This window comes from Aegilops tauschii, chromosome 1 (genome assembly GCF_002575655.3).
Source record: "Aegilops tauschii subsp. strangulata cultivar AL8/78 chromosome 1, Aet v6.0, whole genome shotgun sequence".
In the NCBI taxonomy this organism is placed as follows: Eukaryota; Viridiplantae; Streptophyta; class Magnoliopsida; order Poales; family Poaceae; genus Aegilops; species Aegilops tauschii.
In genome coordinates, this window is record NC_053035.3 from 292,657,192 (window position 1) to 292,681,494 (window position 24,303).

At 47.9% G+C, this 24,303-nt stretch overlaps 2 protein-coding genes across 4 annotated transcripts; both read right to left on the minus strand.

Annotated features, from left to right (window-relative positions):
• Positions 1 to 2,309: 2,309 nt before the first annotated feature.
• LOC109771896 (TOM1-like protein 1) lies at positions 2,310 to 5,436 on the minus strand. 2 transcript variants are annotated; one of them, XM_020330586.4, is made up of 4 exons: positions 5,142 to 5,436; positions 3,895 to 4,456; positions 3,328 to 3,591; positions 2,310 to 2,891 (listed from the first exon to the last, which is right to left on the minus strand). In XM_020330586.4, the coding sequence occupies exons 2-4, from the start codon at positions 4,411 to 4,413 to the stop codon at positions 2,481 to 2,483; spliced, it is 1,194 nt and encodes a 397-aa protein (XP_020186175.1). In that variant the 5' UTR covers positions 4,414 to 4,456; positions 5,142 to 5,436; the 3' UTR covers positions 2,310 to 2,480. The 2 variants fall into 2 exon arrangements, with proteins under 2 accessions (XP_020186175.1, XP_040259795.1); XM_040403861.3 differs by lacking the exon at positions 5,142 to 5,436 and adding an exon at positions 4,624 to 4,700.
• Positions 5,437 to 5,921: 485 nt separating this feature from the next.
• Positions 5,922 to 11,972, minus strand: LOC109771895 (glycerol-3-phosphate acyltransferase, chloroplastic). Of its 2 annotated transcripts, none has more exons than XR_002234952.4 (13): positions 11,504 to 11,972; positions 11,274 to 11,371; positions 11,096 to 11,182; positions 10,902 to 10,999; positions 10,227 to 10,284; positions 9,704 to 9,805; positions 9,555 to 9,616; positions 9,350 to 9,460; positions 8,924 to 9,002; positions 8,591 to 8,710; positions 8,405 to 8,469; positions 7,043 to 7,193; positions 5,922 to 6,454 (listed from the first exon to the last, which is right to left on the minus strand). XR_002234952.4 is itself a non-coding variant. In XM_020330585.4 (13 exons), the coding sequence occupies exons 1-12, from the start codon at positions 11,748 to 11,750 to the stop codon at positions 7,059 to 7,061; spliced, it is 1,311 nt and encodes a 436-aa protein (XP_020186174.1). In that variant the 5' UTR covers positions 11,751 to 11,972; the 3' UTR covers positions 5,922 to 6,454; positions 7,043 to 7,058. The 2 variants fall into 2 exon arrangements, 1 of the variants encoding a protein (XP_020186174.1); XM_020330585.4 differs by having other exon boundaries at positions 8,405 to 8,518.
• Between the last annotated feature and the right edge of the window lie 12,331 nt (positions 11,973 to 24,303).

Below are 24,303 nucleotides of genomic sequence, written 5' to 3' on the forward strand. Positions count from 1 at the left end.
TGTGAGGTTCTAATCTCCTGCCTCTAATTCTCCGGGCAACAATTAGCTCTAGACGGCGAAGCGCTGCCAGATTGTGAAGGTTGCACGTTTGCAACCAAGTATAGAGGCCGTGTTTTCGATCTTTGGTTCGAGGGACTGTTCATGGGGACTTCGCGGGATCGTTCATCGACGGTTCGAGGGACTCCAAGTACGATCTACACCGACACATTCTTCTTCCGCTGCAACTCGGTGACGATAACGATCGTGATCCCAACCCGTTATGCATCTTCATTTTGATCTTGGGTGTGCGTAGGCGTGAATTCTTTTTGTTTTCTACTACGTTTTCCAACACTCCCCCACCCAACCCCCTCCCCCACCCCCACCCCCTGAGAAATATTTTGTTAATGTCATTTCTCTTCGTACGACGAACGGTGAGGTCAGATTGTAAGTGAAAGAGGGAGAGGAGAGGCAACAGTGGTGCGGGCGAGAGGGATGGTAATGGGGACGGGGCTAGCTGGCTAGGGCTGCCTCACCATCCGGCTTAAATAGCCGGATTTGGTCCCTCGGGGAGCCCGCCGGAGCGGCGACATGAATGCCTCTTCACCAAAACCACAGGAGGCGCCCGTTCAAATGATAGGTTTTGGCGTGGGCCCCTGTCGCCAGTTCAACATGGCAGACGTGTTTGGGCGTCCCCATATGAGTCCCACATATGAGCTAGATATGGCGGGTCCCGGATATATAGGGCCGGTTTGAGGGGTCCGGTTGGGTGGCAAAAAAGTGACCGGGTCGTCGGCCCAAATTTATAAGGAGGGTTTGAGGGGTCCGGTTGTATGCTTTTAGTAGGCGACTATGATGACCCGAAATCATTAGTTAGAGGGTACCCCTTGCAATGGTCACTCTCACTCTCTCTTGTGGTGACAAGTAGCTCAATGCATCTGTGACCTTGTCGCAACCTGGGAATTTTGTACCTTTTTCATTGATTTGTTCTTCCAAAATGTTTTATGTCTTAAATGTGCGTCCAAATCATGAACCATTCACTGTTGCGTTTCTTGCGTCAAGATCTTCGAAAGTAAATCCCATATTAATAGGTTTGAACAAACTTTTTTTCTTTTACAGAAAAAACCAGAAATAAAAAAAATGAAAACACGAAAAACAAAAACCACAAAAAAAGATTGAAGACTGACAAAAGAAACTCGGGAAAAAAGAAACCTAAAGTACAATTGTGCTTTTCCCCTTTTTTGAAAGCACAACTATGTTTTTCATTTTTCGAGACCGCAAGAAGCACAGCTACCTGAAGCACAACTATGCTTTTTTTTTTAAGCATAATTGTGCTTTTCACTTTTCGAGAAACACAACTGCTTCGGCGAGAAGCACAACTGCAATTGTGCTTCACGAGAAGAGTTATGCTTTTCACTTTTTGAAAACACAATTGTGGGAAGCAAAAAGCACAATTGTGCTTTTCATTTTTTGAAAAGCACATATGTGCTTCACGCCAAGCACCGTTGTTCTTTTTTATGAACTGTATTGTCCACTTTTGAGAAATACAATCGTACTTCACTTTCCAAAAGATACACTTGTGAAAAGCACAAATGTGCTTCACACCGAAGCACAGTTGTGCTTTTCTGTAGAACACAAGTGTGTTGTGCTTCATCATGAAGCACGTCTATGTTTTTCACGCAGTGTGCTTCATGCGAGAAAAAATTTAAAAAAGACCATGCAAAATCGAAAAACTCCAAAAAATGAAGAAGAAATTCTAAAACACGTGAAAAAAAACTTCTCTATGGGTGCGTTCAGTGTGTGACACGTGGCGGCAGCTGGACGCACCACCACATGTTGCACGGTGCGCTCCCGAGTGACCGCTGGAGATCACCCGCGAAGGGGTACCTCCATTTTTTTTCTTTTTTTTTTGAGGGAAGGTACCCTCCAGTTTTTTTTTTTGGGGGGGGGTCGGAAACAGGTAGCCTCCAGTTAGTCGTTCCCTGACGACCTAATCTCTATGGGCCGGTGCCAGTGATCAGCGTGAAGGCCCGTTGGCGTTGTTGTGCGTGCCAAGGGCGCTATTCCTGGCCTGTAAGCGAGCTACTGCGTCATGTTATAGCCTGTCGATTCTGAACATGAATGAAGAGAAGCATAGTTCTGCCTTCGTTCGTCGCTGAAACTTGGTGACAAAATATATACTCCAGATTTCAAAAATTGTGATGAACGAGCAGACCCCGTCTTTGTACCACTGGAACGTTGTACAAACTTATATACTTACCCATGCGATGCATGTGAGCAGCCCCAGCATTCCAATAATTTGGCCCGCATAACAATCACAGAAAGAAAAGGAATGTCACATGAAACTCACTGCCACGTTAGACATCACCACTGTACAGCAATCCCCGGGATACAGGAGAAGATAGACGCGCAAGCACAAACCTGTATCATAGTTTGGAAATGCACTGAGCACGCAACACCTTTATGACAAGTTTCAGCCGGACAGATACATATATACCCGTTGATCACAAGCCGATGAAATCGTCCTTCTTCTCCTTCCGGGGAGTCCTTTCCTGCTGGGAGGAGGTGCCGGCTTTCTTACCGAAGATCATGTCGTCGAGATCCTGAAGCAAGTCATCCCCGCCAGTAGAGCGACCACCGGACCCAGCTGATTTCCTTGCGGGGGTGTCTTTGCCAACAGCGCGTGGGGATTCCTCAGGCTCCACCGTGACTGGAATCATTGCTGGTTCTGGCTCAGGCTCTGCGACGATGGGCTCCTTGAGGTCTTCGTACTTGGACAGAACTTTCTGGAGTTCATCGTGGATGCTCAGTGCCTCGAAGAGTTGAGCCTCGTTATCACCTGCAGTCTCGACGATTCTCTGGATTGTGTATTGACACTGTTGGCATTGCTGGACCAGGGTGGTAGTCAAGTCATCCTGCATGTATGTGAGGTGCAGTGGAAAATCAGGACAGGGAGTTGATGATAGCATCGTACTAATACAATATTGAATTAGATACCTGAATAGCAGATAAAAATAATAGAATGAAGTTCTTAACAAACTGTCAGTTAACTACTTACTTTCAGATACTGCTCTGCACCGAGACTGTGATGAGGTAATAAGGGATAACAGGTTGATTGGCCAGGGCCATTGTTGCAGTATTTACTATTAAGATTAAAATGTAAAAAATGCTAGCAACCAATATATAATTTCCTTAACATATAGTCATGTATAAAGATAACAAAACTTCAACCCTGCCTTTTGAGATGCCTACATCACAGCACATTGCCTATATAACAGATTCCACGCTGAACGACATGAATTACTCACCTAAGCTGGAGTTTCTAATTGACTGGCAAAAGAAAAGACTAACCTCTAGAGCCTCTTTTTGTGGAGATGATGATAGCACTGTGGACAGAAGTTCAACGCTATTGCGAGCCACCTCAAAAGCCTCGTCGACTTGTACAGAAGGGGCAGCACGGACTGGAGCAAAACTTTCATCTGGAATTTCTTGATACCCGTCCTGTGCTGCATCAGAATATGGTTCAGCTGCAGGTACTGAACGGGGAGGAGTAAATATTGGCGCAAGGCTCTCATCATCGCGGCCAGGGAAGCGAATTCCCCTAGATCTTAAGCTCTGCAACGAAAACCAAATGATATAAGTTTCAGGCAGTCTAATGATACAAGTTTCAGGCACAACATTGTGCTATGGATGCAGTGTAAACTGCACTAAAGGAATGTTTATGAAAATGCATCCTAATTATCCCTCCAATTAACATAAGTAACTTAATATCTAGTTATCCACAATTAACCAAAGTTCAAAAGGAACTAAATAAGCTTTCTCAGATTCTTGGCAGATCAGCAGTAAAGCACTGTGTTCCGGTAAAATCAGCTAGTTTAACCAGAGAGCATTCCGTGTATGTTGATCATCAATAAGTACCTTGTATGTTTCTTCATACACGGGAAGGTAGCGGAGCTCCTCTCCTGACTCCCCCCATGCTTCAATAAGCATGAGCGCCTTGTTTCTGTTGTTGACTATAGTCTGCGGGTCATCAATAAGCTTCACCATTTCATCAAGGACCCGCTCCGCAGCAATCTCGGAGAAAGCCTTCTCGCAGTTCTTGACAATGGTCTCGAGGAGGACAAGAGCCAGATACTGCACCCTCGGGCTCTTGAGCATGATTCGCCTCTTGATGGCGCGGATGAGCTCGACGCTGTTGACCCTCTCGGTGTTGGCCATATCGCATATCTCAAGATTGGTAGCCCAATCAGGGCCGTCCATGGTCTCCAAGGTGGCCTCGTCAACAATCTTGTCGGCCATGTTCTGGCCTTGGAAGAACTCCTTCATCTTGAAACTCATGCTAGTGACGCCGGTGGACATCTTGCGGCTGACTTCCGCGCCGCTGATCTTGAGGCGCTCACCCAGGGCGTTAACTTTGTCCATGAGATTGTCGCTCATCTTGTTACAGTGATCCGGCAGTCAGTCGATACCTGGCGTGATCCTGCAGGCAAGTAAAGTGCTACGTCAGGACAAGATAGCAAAGAAGAAATCGAGCACCAAAATTGCAATTCACTATCAGCCAAGAAGGGGGATCCAAGCAGCCCAGAACATGAACAGCTGCCAGTAGTAGATTGCGGGTGGGAGGTTATCGGAAGCTGAACAACCTACCTACGTTCTTGAGCATATCTGACAGAAACTAGAACCGGTCCTTGTGATGCTACAGCTAGGGTTTCTTGCTTGTTTGGTGCCCAGAAAAAAAAGGGGGGCGACGCAACTTGCAGGGCCATTTCTTGGCCGTGGAGATTGAACTGAACTGGTAAAGTATCGCGTAGATGGATTGCTACACAAGTTGACTGACAGGACAGGTAGTACTCTTTGTTTATGTATTTAGTTTTTTTTTGTATGTACGATTGATTTACAAGGGAAGGGAACACATCGCAAGTTGGCAAGAAAAGAAACGGAAATCGGGGGACGGTGGTGGTTTGATCGCGCTTAGACGAGCAGTATACATACGATGGACAATTTTGAGTTGGATATGGGGATTGGGGGCGGCGGCGGCGGCAGAAGCAGTGTTAGTAGCAGGGAAGCGCAAGAAGAAGAGTAGGCAGGCTGAGAAGGGTGGAGAAATCAGCAGCCCGAAGCGAAGAGCGACGACGGCGGTGACAGAGGTCGGGGTCGGGGCTCACCTTGTTCCCAATTCGTCGGCGGCTCCCTCCTCCTCCTCCTCCTTCCCCGGCTCAGGCAGGCGCAGAGTAGGCGAGTCGTCTGCTGCGGCTGCCAAGGCCAAGGGCGTGATGGATGGATTTCAGGTCTCAGGATGGAATGGATTCCACCTTGGAGCTCCTTCCGTCCCCACTTCTCCTTTTTCCCTCTTCTACTACTTTTTTCTTTTTTTTTTTAGATTGCTGTTTTCCCTCTTCTACTTTTCGCCTTCCTGTGGGTGGAAGGAATGGTGCAAACCCAGTTGGACGGGCAAAGGTCACGTACGCTAACCTATTAGAGCAGCAATTATTAACATTGCGTGGTCATCATTTGATTATCCTTCATTATCTACTGACATGATAGTCTTCGTAATCCTGGTGATCGTGTCATCAGGTGATCCAACTCAACTGTAAGATCAGCCAGAATTCCATGAGGAAGGAAATCGAGCTTTGTTGCAAGAGAAAATCAACCATGCTCGCCTAATCAATCTTCCTTCTTTCAGGATCAGGAGGATTCAGACTCCAGCTGTATTGGCTTGCCGCGTCTTCAGAGCCCTGCCTGCCTGCGACCGCGTGCTCTGGACCTATAAAATTCAACGCGCTCACGCATACAAATAATCTTTCTTCCACACCTATTCATATCTTCCTACTGTCGCCGTCCAAATCCAAATGCTTCAGTAATAAATTCAGACGAGAGCGACCGACGCCTCCAGATAAAACACAGGTTACATCCACGCAAGGTCAACAGTTAGGAGCCAAGACAAATAGGAAGGCGACACATATTGGGCTCTGTATGTATATATCATGTCATGTGTCTCCAAATTTTGGAGCAAAAGAATTAATATGTACACAAAACTAATCAAAAAATAGGACGAGTTAACTTTTAGCACAAAAAGGAAATCGAGCCGACTGCCTGCCAGGATCCAGGGACCAATCTGTATTTGCTGGACCAATCTGGCCCAGATGATAGCCATCTCATACAGCAGTAGCTCTTCACAAAAGATGGAACACATGCATCATCTGCTGCTGGGTTCCGCCGTGCTATTTAGGATTAGACTGACAATAGCCGCAGACTTCTTGTCACCACATGAGCACGGTGTAGGCAGCAGCATATCACACGGTTTTTCCTTCACGCGACTTCAACAACTTACAGGGTCTGCAGGGCCGCCGTCGCAGCCTCATCCATGATTAGTAACTGTGACGACATCAAAGTTTAACAAGGCCTTCCCAGCAAAAACCCACAACTTTGCACTATAGCAGTTCATCTACTCCATCGAAAAGAAATGAGAAATCCAGGCCTGAAAATTGAAGGAGCCGCAAATTATTTGTTGTGCAAATGCAATCCATCAAATTAACTTCCTCTAAGCTAAGAAAACCATCTTTGGAATGGAAACGGTTACTCCTATGGCTATTATGTTCAATACATTATACTACAATCGTTTATCTTTTCCAGGGGTCGCTTACTAGATCAGATGCATCATACAAAAATATGAAATCACAATTTTCTTGCATGGTACCAACGGTCTTCTGATTTCTCATGCAAGCTGCATATGCAAAACTGCTACAGCATTTATGAGCTCCACTTTCTTTGCTGATCGACTAGCATAAACATAAAGCAATGGAATCTACGTACACAAAAAGTCCATGTGAAATTGCACTTTGCACCAACCCAAACTACTCACGTATGTCAAATTACCAAACTGGCAAATGTCGCACTGGGATAAATGCATGTGTGTGTTTAATGCAACAAACAAATACTACCTCCGTCCGGAATTAGTTGTCGCTGAAAAGGATGCATCTAGCATGTCTAGATACATCCGTTTGAGCGACAAGTAATTCCGGATGGAGGGAGAAGCGGATGGTGATCAGGTCAGTATAGAACAAACCTGAGAAAGCTTAGTTTCATCGCCATGGTTGCGAGAGTGAGATGGCAGGGTTTGACGAAACTGCTCCACGGTCTCTAAAGATAGCAGACTTGAGGACATTATATTGATCAACAACTGAATTGTACAGAGCCTCTGAGAATATCCCCCTTGCCTGTATTTAATAAATCAACTTAACATTCTTCCCACCGGAACAAAGAAAAAACACTAAACAAAGAAACACAAGGTCCAACAAAAAATATAAGTGAGCAAAAGCTGAAAGTAACTTAAAGAAATTGTAAGCACTACGCTAAGTTTTCTGTGCAATAATTTTCAGGACGATATTTTCAGGAATGCAGATCTTTATCCACCAGATGGATGAGGAACCCACAATGCATGCAGCCCTTTTGAATTTTCAAAAGAAAAGAAAAATAATCATGTATAAAGGTTATGGTATATCCCGTGCCCTGTATGGAAAAGAAATGTATAAATTTCACCAAAAATATGACTACTTATAACGTGCACAAAAAAAGGTGAATAGTACCATGTTACTATCACATAGTGCTTTTTTGTCCTGAACAGGTTGCCAATGATCCTATTTTTGCAGATGCTCATGATATATCATAAACCTTTGCAGACGCATGCAACATGGGTCGCACAAGCCACCGATTGCAGATTCTATTTACCAAGATTTTCAGACTAGAGAGAATGGCTAGCGGGAGTTAAAATTCACAAGATTACCAACATTCGCATTGCAACATGGAAATGCATCCACCAGTCCCAAGGGAGATTGATAGAGTTGGTGATGTAGAATCAGAAGAAAAACCAGTGGAAACAAATACCTAATTATGCAATAACGCAACAATAACTTGATTCCCACCCATTAAACAAAAACAAGAGCAAGCCAATCATTCATGACTTAAAGCTTTGTTCCTATTCACTCTAAGAAGACTTCCAAATGGAAGGGCCTGCCACTGATGAATAGCGTACATATTCAGACACTTCCACCATATAGACTACACTATGTATATGAATTTTGACAATGGCTCATTACCGAGTTTAGATGTAAGCAGTAGTTCTCAGTACAAAGGCAATCACAGCGACAGAAGCTAATCTAACATTACTCTTCTACCTGAACATTGTTTAGAGGCTCCGCAACGATGCCCTGCCTCAGCAAACAAGAAAAAGGCAAACAGAATGTGCAGCTTACAAACTAGCCCAAATGTATCAGTATAGCCAGCTATTTGCAGGCGCCAAAAGCTTTTCCAATATTGAATGGTTCTACCAATATAGAATGGTCCTATCGATAACAGGCCTAACACTTCACAAAAACTAGAGCAAGAATATCAATAGATATACAGAAATGAAACATGAAAGAATACAAACCTCATCAGCATTCCGAGATTGAGCAGTAACATCCCCATACTTTATTTCTTCAGCTACTGACAAGCCTACACCATGGAAGGATATCACTCTTTGCTCACCAATCTCTTTCTCAATCTGTTCAAATAAAAACAAAAATTCAAAAGAGTAAAAATATTTGAACTGGCGAGATATGGCAAGTAACCATACCTGTTGTGGTGGAGGCATAATCTCATAGCATAGCAATGATAATGGATATATGTGCCCAGGAACGCCAGAATGCTCCAGAAGCCTCCTCATATTATCCACTGCAGATGCATCAAATGGCGCCTGCCCTTGTTTTTGTAAGTAGCAGACAGGTCAAGGTAAGGGGAACTAAAACAAAATCAATCTCTTTGTTGCGGTTCTTTCATAGTACCCTCCCACTTCCTTTGTCATGACAATGTCATTGGATTGAAAGAAAAAATGCATAATCATACACAGCAACCTCTGTAACATGATAAGACAGCCAAACCATATAGACTAGCAGGGAAGAGAACATACCGGGTGCCATTCTCCAGTCAAAGGGTCAGGACGGTCTCTACCGCCACTCGGAGCTATCCAAATTATATGTGAACCCCCACTACATATTATCATAAAAGATAAGCATTATCCTCTGATGCAAAAAGTGATCCTAGTCTAGCATGTCTTCCCTTAAAAGAGAACAAAGCCAGTTCCATGATGGTGAGCATGAAGTCAATATTGCTTATGTACCCATGTGGTTATCTCCTTAACTCTATTTGCCTTTGAGCGCAATTGAACAATCTTCACTGCACCAGCACTAGATTTAAACCAAAACTCATATCATGTTTTACACTAAAAGTGAGTTCACTGTCACTAACTTGTAGTGGTTAAACATACACATCAATTAGGCTAGCTACTGGCAGGAAAATAGGATGAAAATAACCACCTATTGTAAGGAAATAGTACCGTAAAAGCAAAGCCATTTCCTTGAGACTTCGAGTGTTTGCCCTCCTCTTCATCTCAATTAGCTCAGGAAAATCATTCATATGCTTTTTTGAGTACACACAAAGGAGGTTTCTGTTATGAGAAAATGTTTAGGTGGCTGATGCTTTCCGGTAACAGGATTAGAAGAAAGCAGAAACAACAATTTAGCATTATTATACAAACTGACCTTCCCATGCTAAATGGCTTGCAAAGAGGATCTGTAAGAACCCTATCCCCAGCAACATAAACCTATAGCAAATGGGGTTTTTGGTACCGATGCGGTTAGCTTATGATGATTCACAAGAAAATGGTAGTTCGTTCAGAGAGTTCCCTTACTATGTTCTCGCTAATCCACGGATTGCTTCTTTCAAGTGACAAGGCAATAACTGCTGGATCCGCTTCTGTCTGATGATTAGACATCAGAACAACATTATGACCCTGCGATGACATAAAAAATCATAAAATATTTTGCTTATGCATGTTCAGTAAATAATATTTAACATCGCGAATTGAAAGAGTAACATAAGTTAGATACATAAATATATGGTGCTGGGGGGTGCCATGTGGTAAGATGCACTAAAACGCTTTCTCTGCTAGAATTTAAGGATCGGCTGGTGATGCCATCTATATGGAAACTTGATTACATTGCTCTATTTCACCAAGTAAGCAACATCTCTCTCGATCATTTTGTGACCTTTGGAGTCTGGTACCCATTTTCTCATTCATAGTAGCGTTTCTGCTTTTCTTCTTAAAAAATCATGATGGTTTGCATTTACTAGAACACTAAAAAGGTTTGACGCCCAAGAAGCTAGTGATTGGCATTTCATGAGAAAATATGACAAAGGTTAGACAAGTTCACCTGCCGAAGCTGATTCTCCATATCACTGAACACAGAAATGTTACCGACATAAGAGTTCCTGAGCATAAGGAAACCATGTTTGATAGGTCAAAGATCAATTTTGGATACATATGAAATTATGAATGTAGGAACTCTCCTGCCACATGATGGTAATTAAAATAAACTAGAGTATGTTAACAAATACCACTGTTCTGTTCACGAAAAATATATTATGACTAATGTTAGTTAAAAATAAAATAAATACTTGTTGCAATAGAATAGGCAGATACATCTTCCAGGAACTGGAGATTGCAGATCAGATACTGTGCATTACAATATAAAGCACAGATTTATTATCATCTTCAAAATAAATTCCTCAGCACGATGGAAATATGTGTACAGCATCCAGAATTTTCATCATAATTCATGAAAATTAAATATGTATTTGTCCAATAGACTGTGAAGGGACATGAATGACAAAAAAAAGTAAGGGTCTGTGACAGTAGATGTGCAATACAATTAATATGCACCCTGTGAAAGCAGTATCATATTGTAACAAATGAGTCTGATGAGGCATAATGTATCACTATTCCTGTTCACACAGAAGATGTCCATGAGAAGTACAGCAAACTTCGTATGACACTATATGAACCAAACAGGGCCTCTTATATGTGCTCAGATCAGATTCTTCATTACCTAAAATCTACCAGTGGCCTAATGTAGTTCTGACCGAAAGTGTAATAGTCAAACGGTTCTCTGATGGCCTTGTGATAAGGCTGAAACGTAAATGGATTCTGCAAAAGAACACGAAGATTGGTGTAAAAGTGCATCTTGGAACAAAGAGAAAATGTGAGAGCGAATTGGGAAGGTAACGGGCATAGAAATAGGACCTCTTCATCCAGCAGAACGCGGTCAAATAAATCCATCATGTTGGAAAGCATGATCTGATATGCATTTGGATCCCCGTTTTGTAGGACCTGAAGACGCCAAAGCAATCACAGAATATACGTCATGAGTAAGTGAATAAGGATCTAACTGTACCAGACAGGAAACAGGAAGTATATTCACCGCATTCTTGTAGTTGTAGTACAGGTTTTCAAAGTTGTCAGCAACATCCGGACGCAACTTCCCTCTCTCCACTTCCTTCCTGACGCGTAGAACGAACTCTGCACACCACATGCAACTGATGGTTTCATATGAATGAAAAAGAACGAGATGAGATGAGATTTCTGGGATCACTCCTCTACAAGACTTAATAAATGTGCGAGTCAAAAATGCATTTGAGAGCAGCAGCAGACCTTGCTCGCTGCGCACGTCGAGCAGGGGCGATGGCCCCGCGACCTCCTCGTCCGCCCCCGTGTCGGAGGCGAGCACGGCGCCCTTGGCCGGGAGCCGCGGAGCCCGGCCGCCTCCGGCCGGCCTCCACGCGGGCAGCCGGAGGGCGCCGCGCCTGGGACGGCGGAGGCTCGCCGGCGCCGCTAATATGGCAGGTCGATGGGAGGCCCAGGCGCCTCCGGCGAGCGCGGCGAGCGGCGGGGCTTGCATGGAGCGGGCGGGCGTGAGGTTCTAGAAACCGAAAACCCTAGCCAGTGGGAAGGAGAGTGGTGGTGGTGGTGGGCGCGGACTCGCCTTGGCACGAATCGGCGGAAAAGGAAGACGGGCGACGGAGGCGACGAGGCGGCGACGGGAACGGTGCCGATTTTCGCTTCTTGGTTTCTTCTCAACGCAAGAGAAAAGAAGGATTTTCAAGTGGATTAGGATTCTCGTGCGAGCTGATTGGCACCGCTCCTTTATATTTTGACACATACGTCCCTCTCCTCCCCTCTCTCCGAATCTAGCCTCTATTCCCACGCAGGGGCGGATCATGCTATTTGTCACGATTTTAAATCTCTTTTTGCCTAACAACCTGAATTCCTCTTTGGATATTCTTTTTTTTTTAGGATCACCTCTTTATTCAATGGAACACACAAACCTTTTATAGACAATTGTTGGAAATATGAGCACTTTTTCGATTAATCTAATCACGAGTAGATAACAAACATGGCAATCACAGTATGCAGCTCATACCAAAAGCTAAGCATGTGAGCACATAAAGTACATAGAAACGAAACATCTATGAACACAGAGTATGCGGTTAGCACATGAGCGGGTAAATAGGGGATAAACAAGTCATACCCTCTGGTTGGCCAGGCCAATGCGGCGGCGGCGGTAGCCTTGGCGTCGTCCGCGGCCTTCTTCTTGGCGGCGGCGGTGGCCATGGAGTCGATGCAGGGGAAGTAGTCGAAGCAGAGGCGGATGGAGATGGGGACGGATCGAGAGCGGTCGCGCCGATACGCTCTCGAAAAAACCCGCTCTTCTCCTAGGCGGCACCTCAAAGGACGGGATTCCGGAGGCACCTGCTCTGCCAACCAACCATGCACGCGGTCGTCGGGATGGGGTCACCGGAAGCAGCATAGTGAGAGGAACGGTAGATGGCAGCCACGGTTGCGCAAGGAGGGAGTGAGTATGTGTCGGTCGTACTGGCCAACTCCTTCAATATATAGGCCGTCAGGTAGATAGGTTTGGGCACAGGACCACGACCGTGTCCGCGAACAGCCCACGGTCCAACATATTGGACAGTGGCACTTCAGTGTCCATGATTAATTAACCATTCCTAGCTGGCAAAAATAAAGCGCATAGGTTTAAGCTCAGCTCGGCTCATTCCTGCAACCCGTGATGAGGCGTGGTGTGGCGAGGCGGGCGGCGGAGGAGGAGCGCGCGTGTACAGCTCCTCTTCTCAAGCTCCCAATGGCATATGGTAGAGCAGCCCTAATGAAGGGGTCTCACTCTCAACTCCACTAGTAGTATGGTAATAAACTTCCCATCACTTGTCGTGCACCTAAATGGGGCTTAGAGATTAACCATGGATTATTGTCTTATATGGGCCAAAGCCCATCTATAATCCAATAAACCCCCACCAGATCTCGAGGCACATTAGTTTTTTCATCTGTTCCAAACAATGTTTTGATATACCAAAATTTTTAGTGGAGATTGTTAAGTTGAACTTCCACCTAGAGCAACACGATTAGACTTCTTCACAACTGAACAATGGACTATGTCTTGAATTGTCAGTTTAGCATGCAGAAGTTTTGCCTATTGTTAGCTGATACGTGGCTACCAAAGGCAAACCCCACTGGTGAAGCTTATTAGTCATTACTCCTAACTTGTTCATGAGCTTCCTAGAAATTACCCTATCTCATAGATGTGACCAGCAGTCGGGCTCACATAGGTGTGCTCCTCCAAAGAATGATATGTAGGACAACATCTTGCTTACACAAGCTTTGGAACACATTAAGACAAAATTCAACTTGCCTTGCAGATTACGAGAGCATAACATCTTCAACAGAGTGGGTTAGTAAGGATACTCTCATCAGTTGACCGCTGGATTGTTTTCCCAGGTGCTAATTCATGGGATCTCCGATCACATAGGTTGGGTTACCCCCATGGCACCTTACGTGGGTCTCAATGCCCGTCTCCCTCGATGCATTTTCTATCATAATACATGATAGCCCTTTTGTAAATGGATATGCTAGATTCTTAGCCGTCTGGATATAATCCAACGCTGTTACTCCGGAGTTTCTTGAATGCCCAACAGATTTCAATCTTCTTCTTATGTGCTTTGTGGATTGCACGTTGTCCTTTGAACTTTTTGCCTTGCCAATCACTCTCTGATTGCCAAAGTTCATAAAGATAGTCAGAACTGCTTACTAACCATTGGCAAACCCATCAAAAGCTCTCGAAGCCATTCTGCTTCGACGCATGATGTGTCGAATGACATGAGTTCTGCTTCCATGGTCGATCTTGTTAAGATCATCTGCTTGCAAGACTTCCAGGAAACAACACCACCACCAAGTGTGAACATATAACCACTTGTGGCTTTCATCTCATCAGCATCGGATATCCAATTCGAATCACTATACCCCTAAAGTACCATTGGGTACCCAACATAGTAAATTCCGTAGTTCACAGTACCTTGCAAATAACGCATGACTCGCTCAATAGCATGCCAGTGCACATCTCCTGGATTGGGAACAGACCGGCTCAGTTTGCACACAACAAGTGAGATGTCAGGTCGAGTAGCACAAGTTAGGTACATGAGTGAACCAATCACTTGAGAGTATCTCAACTGATCAACAATTGTGCCTTCAAACTTTTGAATCCGCACGTTAGGATCATATGGTGTTGTAGAAGGTTTGCAGTCTAAATATCCAAAACAACTCAAAATATTCTCAACATAGTGGGATTGCAAAAGTGTAATTCCACCCTCAGTATATCGCAGTAGCTTGATGTTCAAGATAACATCAGCCACACCCAGGTCTTTCATTTCAAAGTTACGAGATAGAAAAGTCTTGACCTCCTTAATGACTCTAAGTTGGGTCCCAAATATTAACATGTCATCGGCATATAGACATAGTATAACTCCTTTGCCCCCACCATGGTGATAGTATACACATTTGTCAGCTTCATAACAACAAAGCCAACAGATGTCAAAGTTCTATTGCACTTCTCATGCCATTGCTTAGGCGCTTGTTTCAGGACACACAGAGATTTCAATAGCTTGCACACCTTCTGAGGGAGTCCTGGACTAAGGGGTCCTCGGGCGACCGGTCTATTAGCCATGGGCCGGACTGATGGGCTGTGAAGACACGAAGATCGAAGACTCCGCCCGTGTCCGGATAGGACTCTCCTTGGCGTGGAAGGCAAGCTTGGCGACCCGATATGTAGATTCCTTTCTTTGTGACCGACCTTGTGTAACCCTAGATCCTCCCGGTGTCTATATAAACCGGAGGACTTAGTCCGGAAAGGAGAGATACTCATTACCATAGTTATACAGGCTAGACTTCTAGGGTTTAGCCAATACGATCTCGTGGTAGATCAACTCTTGTAATACTCATATTCATCAAGATCAATCAAGAAGGAAGTAGGGTATTACCTCCATAGAGAGGGCTCGAACCTGAGTAAACATCTTGTCCCCTGTCTCCTGTTACCATCGACCTTAGATGCACAGTTCGGGACCCCCTACCCGAGATCCGCCGGTTTTGACACCGACATTGGTGCTTTCATTGAGAGTTCCACTGTGCCATCCTCACAAGGTTTGATGGCCCCTTCAATCGTCAACAACGCTGTCCAGAGGGAAAACCTTCCTCCCCGGACAGATCTTCGTGTTCGGCAGCTTCGTACTGCGGGCCAACTCGCTCGGCCACCTGGAGCAGATCGACAGCTACACCCCTGGTCATCTGGTCAGATTTGGGAGCTTGAATTACGTCGCGGACATCCGTGGAGATTTGATCTTCGCCGGATTCGAGACCGCGGCAACCGCTCCTAGTCACCCCGATGAACATGACCTAAATCTGTCATCGGGCCGCATCCAAGAGATTGCTCCTGTAACTGCTCCGGCCGTAGATCCGGAGCATATTGCGCCGTCCGAAAATGGGAGGCTCAACCTCACCGCGGAGGCCGCAGATTTCACGACGTTGGAGCCGAACACAGACCTAAAGTCACACGGCGCCTTTGTCACCGGAACTCCGGACTCGTCTCTGGTCATAAATTTCGAGCCATGTGCATCCGCGGACGCCGAGCTGGATCGCTTATCGATCTTTGAGTTTAGCGCCGCAGACATCTTCCAGCATTCGCCCTTGGGCGATGTGCTAAATTCGTTAAGAAACTTGTCCTTGGCGGGGGAATCACAGCCGAATTATGTCCGGTTCGAACTGGAGGCTGATGATGAAGGAGAATTTCGTCCCCACCCACCACCCACTTCATAGCCACTGTCGAAGACTTAACCGACGAGCTTGACTATGACTCTGAAGACATCGACGGTATGGACGACGATGCTGGAGACGAGGAGGCCCAAAACCCGCCGTTCACTGGACGATGGACGGCCACTTCCTCATACGACGTCTACATGGTACATACGCCGAAAAATAACAGCGGCGATGACAAGGAAAACCCAGCAAAGGAGGACTCTCCTAAAACACAGCCAAAGCGCCGGCGTCAGCGGCGCCGCTCTAAATCCCGCCGCAGCAGGGATAGCAACACCGGCACAGGAGACGACAACACTCCGGATGGTGCCGAAGACACAGAAGAACCCAATGATCAAACGGCCGAACAAGACAATCGGGAATCAGGGCATGCCAGCCCTGACGAACAGGCCATAGAAGAAGACTCGGAGGACAGTAGTTACCGTCCGCCCTCCGAGGAGGAGGTGAGCCTCGGCAACGAAGACTTCATTGTGCCTGAGGAACCCCTGGAGCAGGAGCGCTTTAAGCTTCAGCTAATAGCCACAGCGAGGAGCCTGAAAAAGAAGCAGCAGCAGCTTCAAGCTGATCAAGACCTGCTCAATGACAGATGGACCGATGTCCTGGCAGCCGAGGAATACGGCCTTAAACGCCCAGCCAAAAGCTACCCGAAGCGCAGATTACTACCTCAGTTCGACGATGAGGTGCCAGATCCCGCACCAGCATCACGCAACGCGGCTGATCGGCCACCGCATGGTCGGGATAAAACTGCAACCCGAGCCAAAAACCAGACTGTCCCACTCCACCGTAAAGGCGGGTATAAGTCAGCTCGGGGCCATACATATGACCTCCGCCAAGAACTGGACAGTAGAGCGGAACACACAAGATCGATCTATGGATCGCGAGGACGTGACTTAAGGCGCGGGGACAACTATCTATTCGGGCGTGACAAACCTATTCACGCCCGAGCCGAATGCCGCAGACGGACTCCATCAGAGCTATGTCGCGATGCGGCCTGATATAGAGGCGCCGCGCACCCTCTTTGCTTCACTGACGAAGTAATGGATCATGAATTCCCAGAAGGGTTCAAACCCGTAAACATCGAATCCTATGATGGAACAACCAATCCCGCGGTATGGATAGAGGATTTTATTCTCCATATCCACATGGCCCGCAGGGATGATCTTCACGCCGTCAAAGGGCCAGCTCAAAGGGCCAGCTCGGCACTGGCTAAACAGTTTGCCTGAAAATTCCTTTGGCAGCTAGGAGGACCTGTAAGAAGCTTTCCTCGACAACTTCCAAGGTACATATGTTTGGCCGCCAGATGTCGACAACTTAAGTCACATAGTTCAATAGCCCGGGGAGTCAGCCAGGAAGTTCTGGACTAGGTTCCTAACTAAAAAGAACCAGATCGTCGACTGTCCGGATGCCGAAGCCTTAGCGGCCTTTAAACATAGCATCCGCGACGAATGGCTCGCCCGCCACCTCGGCCAAGAAAAGCCAAAATCTATGGCAGCCCTCACGGCACTCATGACCCGCTTTTGTGCGGGCGAGGATAGTTGGTTGGCTCGCAGCAAAAACATAGCCAGCGAGGCAGGCCCCTCCGAGGCTAAGAACAACAACGGCAAGCTCCGACGTAACAGACACAAACACCGAAGCAATGGTGATAACACCGACGACACTACAGTCAACGTCGGATTCAGTGGCTCCAAGTCCAACCAGCGGAAGAAACCATACAAGAGGAACAATCAGGGACCATCCAGTCTGGACCGCATACTCGATCGCCGGTGCCAGATACATGGCACCCCAAAAAAACCAGCCAATCATACCAACAGAGACTGTTGGGTTTTTAAACAGGCCGGCAAATTAAACGCCGAGAACAAGGAAAAGGGCTCACAAAGCGAGGACGACGACGAGGAGCCCCGGCAACCGAACACAGGGGGCAAAAGAAGTTTCCCCCTCAACTGAAAATAGTGAACATGATATATGTTACACACATCCCCAAAAGGGAGCGCAAATGCGCACTAAGGGACGTCTATGCGATAGAGCCAGTCACCCCCAAATTTAATCCATGGTCATCATGCCCGATCACTTTCGATCGTCGCGATCATCCGACCAGTATCAGGCATGGCGGATCAGCCGGACTAGTCCTGGACCCAATCATTGATGGATTCCACCTTACGAGAGTCCTCATGGACGGTGGCAGCAGCCTCAATCTGCTATATCAAGACACAGTGCGCAAAATGGGCATTAACCATCAAGGATCAAGCCGACGAAGACTACCTTCAAAGGAGTCATACCAGGTGTAGAGGCCCGCTGTACGGGCTCAATCACACTAGAGGTTGTCTTTGGATCCCCCGACAACTTCCAAAGCGAGGAGTTAATCTTCGACATCGTCCCATTCCGCAGTGGTTATCACGCACTACTCGGACTAACGACATTCGCTCGGTTCAATGCGGTGCCGCACTATGCTTATCTTAAGCTCAAGATGCCCGGTCCACGTGGCGTCATAACGGTCAACGGAAACACATAACGCTCCCTCCAAATAGAGGAGCACACCGCCGCCCTAGCAGCAGAAGTCCAGAGCGGCCTTTTCAAGCAGAACCGTAATCCGGCTGCCGAGCACCGGGACATCATAAAGAGGGTCTGAACTACGCTGCACCAGGACAGAGCGGCTCATCAAGAGCTCGACTAACAATTTGGCCTCCGTCCCAGCCCCGATCAGGCAGTGGCATTCGTACCACGCGTACATAATTACGCACTCAAAATCCCATGGGCATCGATGGAGGCACAGAAATCTTGTGATCCACAGTTCGGCTTGACTGATCCCGGACACACAAATACTTTTACTATTTCCTTTTTCCTTTTTCAGGTTTCTTTTACATAGGCCCTCTTGGACGGCCTAATTATCAGTCTTGTAAAAGGATAAAAACACCAGGATGGCAAGAAGCACAGGCGTATGGGGGAAGTTCTAGAGGTCACTCTACCTATTGTCAGGACCCACACGCAGCTCGCCTCTGGTCATGGCATGTTAAATAGCCGGCTGCTTATCGCACTATTTGTATTAGTGCACTTTGACGCATTAACCCAATTATAATGGAAACAGTTCGTGGCTCAAGTCTAAGAGCCCAAGATATCACCTATGCTTTCTTTTTGTTTTCCTTTAATAATTCATCTTTTCGCACCTGTACGCTTTGGTACGTTTCATATTTGCCAGGGGCTTTATAGTACCCCACAACATGGCGATAATAGTCCGAACACTTTTCAGTTCAGCATCCCGAATTTAGCATTATATGCATTGGCTTCGAATCATGTCTTTGGTCAATAGTTGGGTTGCCCGGCTCCTGTGCTTGCTACCTTACGTTCCGCTATATCGGCTAAGGTAGTAAAGGGAGAACAACTGCGATTGTGCCCTGGTTTATCCAAAGGAGCACCTCAGTAGAGAAAGCCGAAAACTGACTGTCATGATACGGCGAGAGCCGGTTAGCTGTTCGAGAGGTTGAAAATCGTTAGAGATTTTTTCCCACATTATGCGAAGGGTCGGTACTTCCCGATCAGACGCTCATAGCACTCTGGTTCGAAAACTACGGGTCGCGCCTATGTTTTGTTGTAAAACTCCTATGGCTAAGTGAGGGCGTTTAAGCCGCATAGTCCGATTGCCTCGTTCGTTGTGCTAAACAACTCCTTCAAGGACCATACAATTGGATCAAGATTGTTTAGATTCCATCCCGAACACCCCCGTACTACCTACGTGGGGGCAGAAGCCGACGACTGGCCAACTGTAAGTGCATCTAGTGCCACCCCTAGTTGGTTTTGGAGTATTGACGACAAACCTGGTTGAGGGACTAATGTGTTTGTGAGAATTGCAGGATAACACATGTAGTAGTCCCTCATAGATTCGGTTTACCTACCGGAGATGACCCCTAAAAATGTGTGAAGACATTGAAGACAATGGTGGTCTGTGAAGATATTCACATTGAAGACTATGACATGAGAAGACATCGCATGAAGACTATGGAGCGCGAAGACTTAGTTGTTTCGCTGTTTCCTTTTCTTCTTTGTTGAGTCATAGGAACCACCGTACTGTTAAGTGGGGTCCAAGTGAACAAAGTCAGAATGACTGAAGTGATGCTCAACCAAATCCTATGTCTTCGAGTGAAGACAATGAGAGTAAATCTTATCCACAGCTGGATGAGTCAGCTTTACTTGTAGCCCAAGTCAAGCTGCCGTGTGTGTTTGAAATCTGACTGTTGGAACACGTGTCAGTTCCTTAGTGACCCAGGGTCATTTCGGACAAATCAGGTCGGGTTGCCTAGTGGCTATAAATAGCCCACCCCCTACACCATAAATTGGTGGCCGCTCAGAGTTAGTGCACGACTTTTGTCGTTTAAGAGCAACCCACCTCTGAAGCTTTTGAGAGAGAGAGAAATCCTTGCGAGGACAAAGGCCAAAACACCCAGAGCCAAAGAGTGTTAGGCATCACTGAAGTCTTTCTGTCCGCGTGACCTGAAGACTTGTTACACTTGAGGACTGTGAATCCTCCAGCCGGTTAGGCGTCGCGTTTTGAGCATTTGATAACCCACAAATATAGGGGATCGCAACAGTTTTCGAGGGTAGAGTATTCAACCCAAATTTATTGATTCGACACAAGGGGAGCCAAAGAATATTCTCAAGTATTAACAGTTGAGTTGTCAATTCAACCACACCTGGATAACTTAATATCTGCAGCAAAGTGTTTAGTAGCAAAGTAATATGGAAGTAACGGTAACGGTAGCAAAAGTAATATTTTTGGGTTTTGTAGTGATTGTAACAGTAGCAACGGAAAAGTAAATAAGCGAAGAACAATATGTAAAAAGCTCGTAGGCATTGGATCGGTGATGGAGAATTATGCCGGATGCAGTTCATCATGTAACAATCATAACATAGGGTGACACAGAACTAGCTCCAATTCATCAATGTAATGTAGGCATGTATTCCGAGTATAGTCATACGTGCTTATGGAAAAGAACTTGCATGACATCTTTTGTCCTACCCTCCCGTGGCAGCGGGGTTCTAATGGAAACTAAGGGATATTAAGGCCTCCTTTTAATAGAGTACCGGACCAAAGCATTAACACATAGTGAATACATGAACTCCTCAAACTATGGTCATCACCGGGAGTGGTCCCGATTATTGTCACTTCGGGGGTGCCGGATCATAACACATAGTAGGTGACTATAGACTTGCAAGATAGGATGAAGAACTCACATATATTCATGAAAACATAATAGGTTCAGATCTGAAATCATGGCACTCGGGCCCTAGTGACAAGCATTAAGCATAACAAAGTCATAGCAACATCAATCTCAGAACATAGTGGATACTAGGGATCAAACCCTAACAAAACTAACTCGATTACATGATAAATCTCATCCAACCCATCACCGTCCAGCAAGCCTACGATGGAATTACTCACGCACTATCGGCGTTCTGGGAACGGGGGTCCCCAGACTTGCCTGCCTACGGCCCACGGCGTGGCTAGGCCAGCAGGCCGTACGGCCCATCTTCATCAACAAGGCATTCAAGACCCTCGCGAGGGGCCAAGCCTCGCGAGGCGGACGACGCAAGATCTCCTCAGGAGTGGCCTAGTCACGCAGGCTCATGAGGAGCGGAGATATCAAGGCGAGGCAAACCTCACGAGGCTCTCGTGACGTGAGCCATGACGATCGGCACCAGGCGGACGCCAACGCGCGCAGCGTCCTTGTTTCCTCTTTGGTGCTAAGGAGGCCAGTGCAGGCGAGGAGTACTGAGGCATCAGGCAAAGGTTGCCATATCGGTGCAACGAGACCAAGACCAGAAGGACGGCAAGACGGAGGTCATCGTGGAGCCCAAGACGGCGTCACCACGAGAGCCTTTTGCAGGCGAAGACCACTTTTGTCAGGATAGCTTGTACTAGCTGTCCCCCTTCAAATTTGCCCGCCATTGTTGGCTCCCTTCCCGCTCAATATTTGGGGAGAGGACCAGGGCCTATATAAGTAGAGCTAGCCACCACAGTAGGGGGGATCGAGCAATTCATCCAGCTCTCACCTGCTAAGTTTACCCTAGCCACAAGAACACCTCAACCTCAGGAGGCTGTTCTTCCCCTTGTACTGTTCTTCATCAGCCCAAGAGGCAATCCACCACCACCACACTGGAGTAGGGTATTACACCACAACGGTGGCCCGAACTAGTATAAATCTTGTGTCTTTCTGTGTTGCGAGTTCGTCGAGTTTGTTCGCGAAATCTTAGCGAGCTAGGGCGTAGATCGGTAGGAGGGAAAGACTTTGCGCGTACCCCAGTGTTCGAACCTTAAGGGTTTGCCGGAACCCCACATCCGACATTTGGCGCGCCAGGTAGGGGTGCGCCGGAGCTTCTTCCCTGCCAATCGACTTGCCGACGCTCCACGGTCAAGATGTCCGGCGACCAAGAGCTGACTCCGACCGCTGGGCAGCCTGGCCGGCCCGGGCGACGACGCTCGCTCATGAAGACCTCGGCCCCGCGCTCCAGGCGGCGCGGGCGTCGTCCAACATTGCGGGGCGCGGGCGGCGCGGCCAGGCGTCGTCCACCCCCACTCCATGATAGGTACGAGCCGCTACAAGGGCAGCAAGCCACGCCGCGGCAACGGCGCCGCACTCGCGGCGAGAGCAGGGAAACATGCGGGCATCACTCACCGTGGCAAGGGAGCTGCTGCGGTGCCGGCTGATGGAGAGCGGCCGGGACGCGCTGCTGGAACGTGTTGCTGAGCTGCTGGACGCCGCGGCCTCGGGGGCCCCGCCTTTCTGCTATCGACTCCCTTCTCAGGCCGTTACGGAGACTCATGGCGGGACTCGCCGCAACCACGCGCCGTCGAGCGCGCATGGGGGCTTCGTCAACACCAGCGCGGCCGGCAGCGCCGGAGGCTCCGCCGCCCCCATACCACCCGCAACAAGCACGGGCACAAGCGTCGCCCCCCATGGTCCCGGCGAGATGCCACGGTACTATCCTCAGGACGCCACGCTGGGCCGGGCAACATGGAGTATGGGGCACTACGGCGAGGTGTTCGGGGTAACAGCCCCGGAAGCCTACGTACCCCGCATGACGGACCAGGAGTACACACCGGAGGACGACCCCGGCTCGTTCGTTGGAGGAGATTGGGAAGAAGGGGCGCTAGGAGTCGAAGCCTTCCAGGAGCCGCCGGGGGACCACCACGACCGCGTGTGCAACGACCACTACAGGGTACCCCTAATCCCTCAGGAGCAAGCTTACGCTAACCATGAGTCGCAGGAGAAACAGATCGCCACAACGGCCGGCGGCCCCAGCTCGGCGGCCTCCCTGCCAGCAGGGGGATCGCGTTGGGGGCTGCAGGAGAGGGGTCGGGAGCCAGGCCCCTCCCCACGGTGCGCGAAGCCAGGGGACACCCGTAGGTAGGCCCTCTGCCGGGGAGGCTTCGACGACCCTTCCCCCGGCAGAGGACATGTGGTCGCCGAGGGTACCGCTGGCGTCCCCTTTCCCTCTTTTGTGTCGTCCTGGTAGCCAGTCGGCTCAAAGGAGGTCAAGGGTGGCGCAAGGCGGGGCCCTCGTCTGGCAATATGAAGCAAGGCCGGTACCTGTGAAGAAGGCCCAGTGCCTGTGAAGCTCGCCGCCTATGACACTATCACGTAATAATGAGTTGGGGCTGTACACGCCTCGGAGTCTCAGGGGTGCCGGCCTCAGGCCTGGGGCTCCCACCCACGCCTAGTGGTAGCACTTAGCTCCGCGCTGGTGAGAAGACTTGAAGACCAAAAGACTAGACTAGGTGCCGGACGCGACCTTTTGCTTTGGATCTCTCTTTCTGTAGCTTTGCTTTCTGGATCTGGATTTAAGTTGAAGCCGAGTTTTTGTCGATGCGCGCGGGGGGTGCCTTTTCTTGCTCGAGCAATTTCTTGCTTTCTGGATCTCGTTTCGTCTAGAACTCATGTCCTTCGCCTTCCCCTCACGAGCTCCTTGCGAGCGGGACTGCATGAAGCGCGCGCACACCAAGCGCGCGCCAGCGCTGCAACTGGTGCTCACCTCTTGTGGGGCCCCTTCTGACGAGGCGACAAGCTCCGCAGGATTCTCAGAAACTCGACGCCTCGGGACCTAGCTCAAAGCTAGCACTGACTAAGGTAAACCACGACAGAAAACTCGCACCTGGATTCACGAGTTCACGAGGGCACATACTCGATATCGCATAGGAAAGTAAAGGCTGCAACTTGCTTACATGAGGGGCTCCCCCTCTCAAAATGCTCTTACAAGTTTTCCAAGGGCCACGCCCGAGTTTTGTGTACAGGGTGAAACGACAGGAG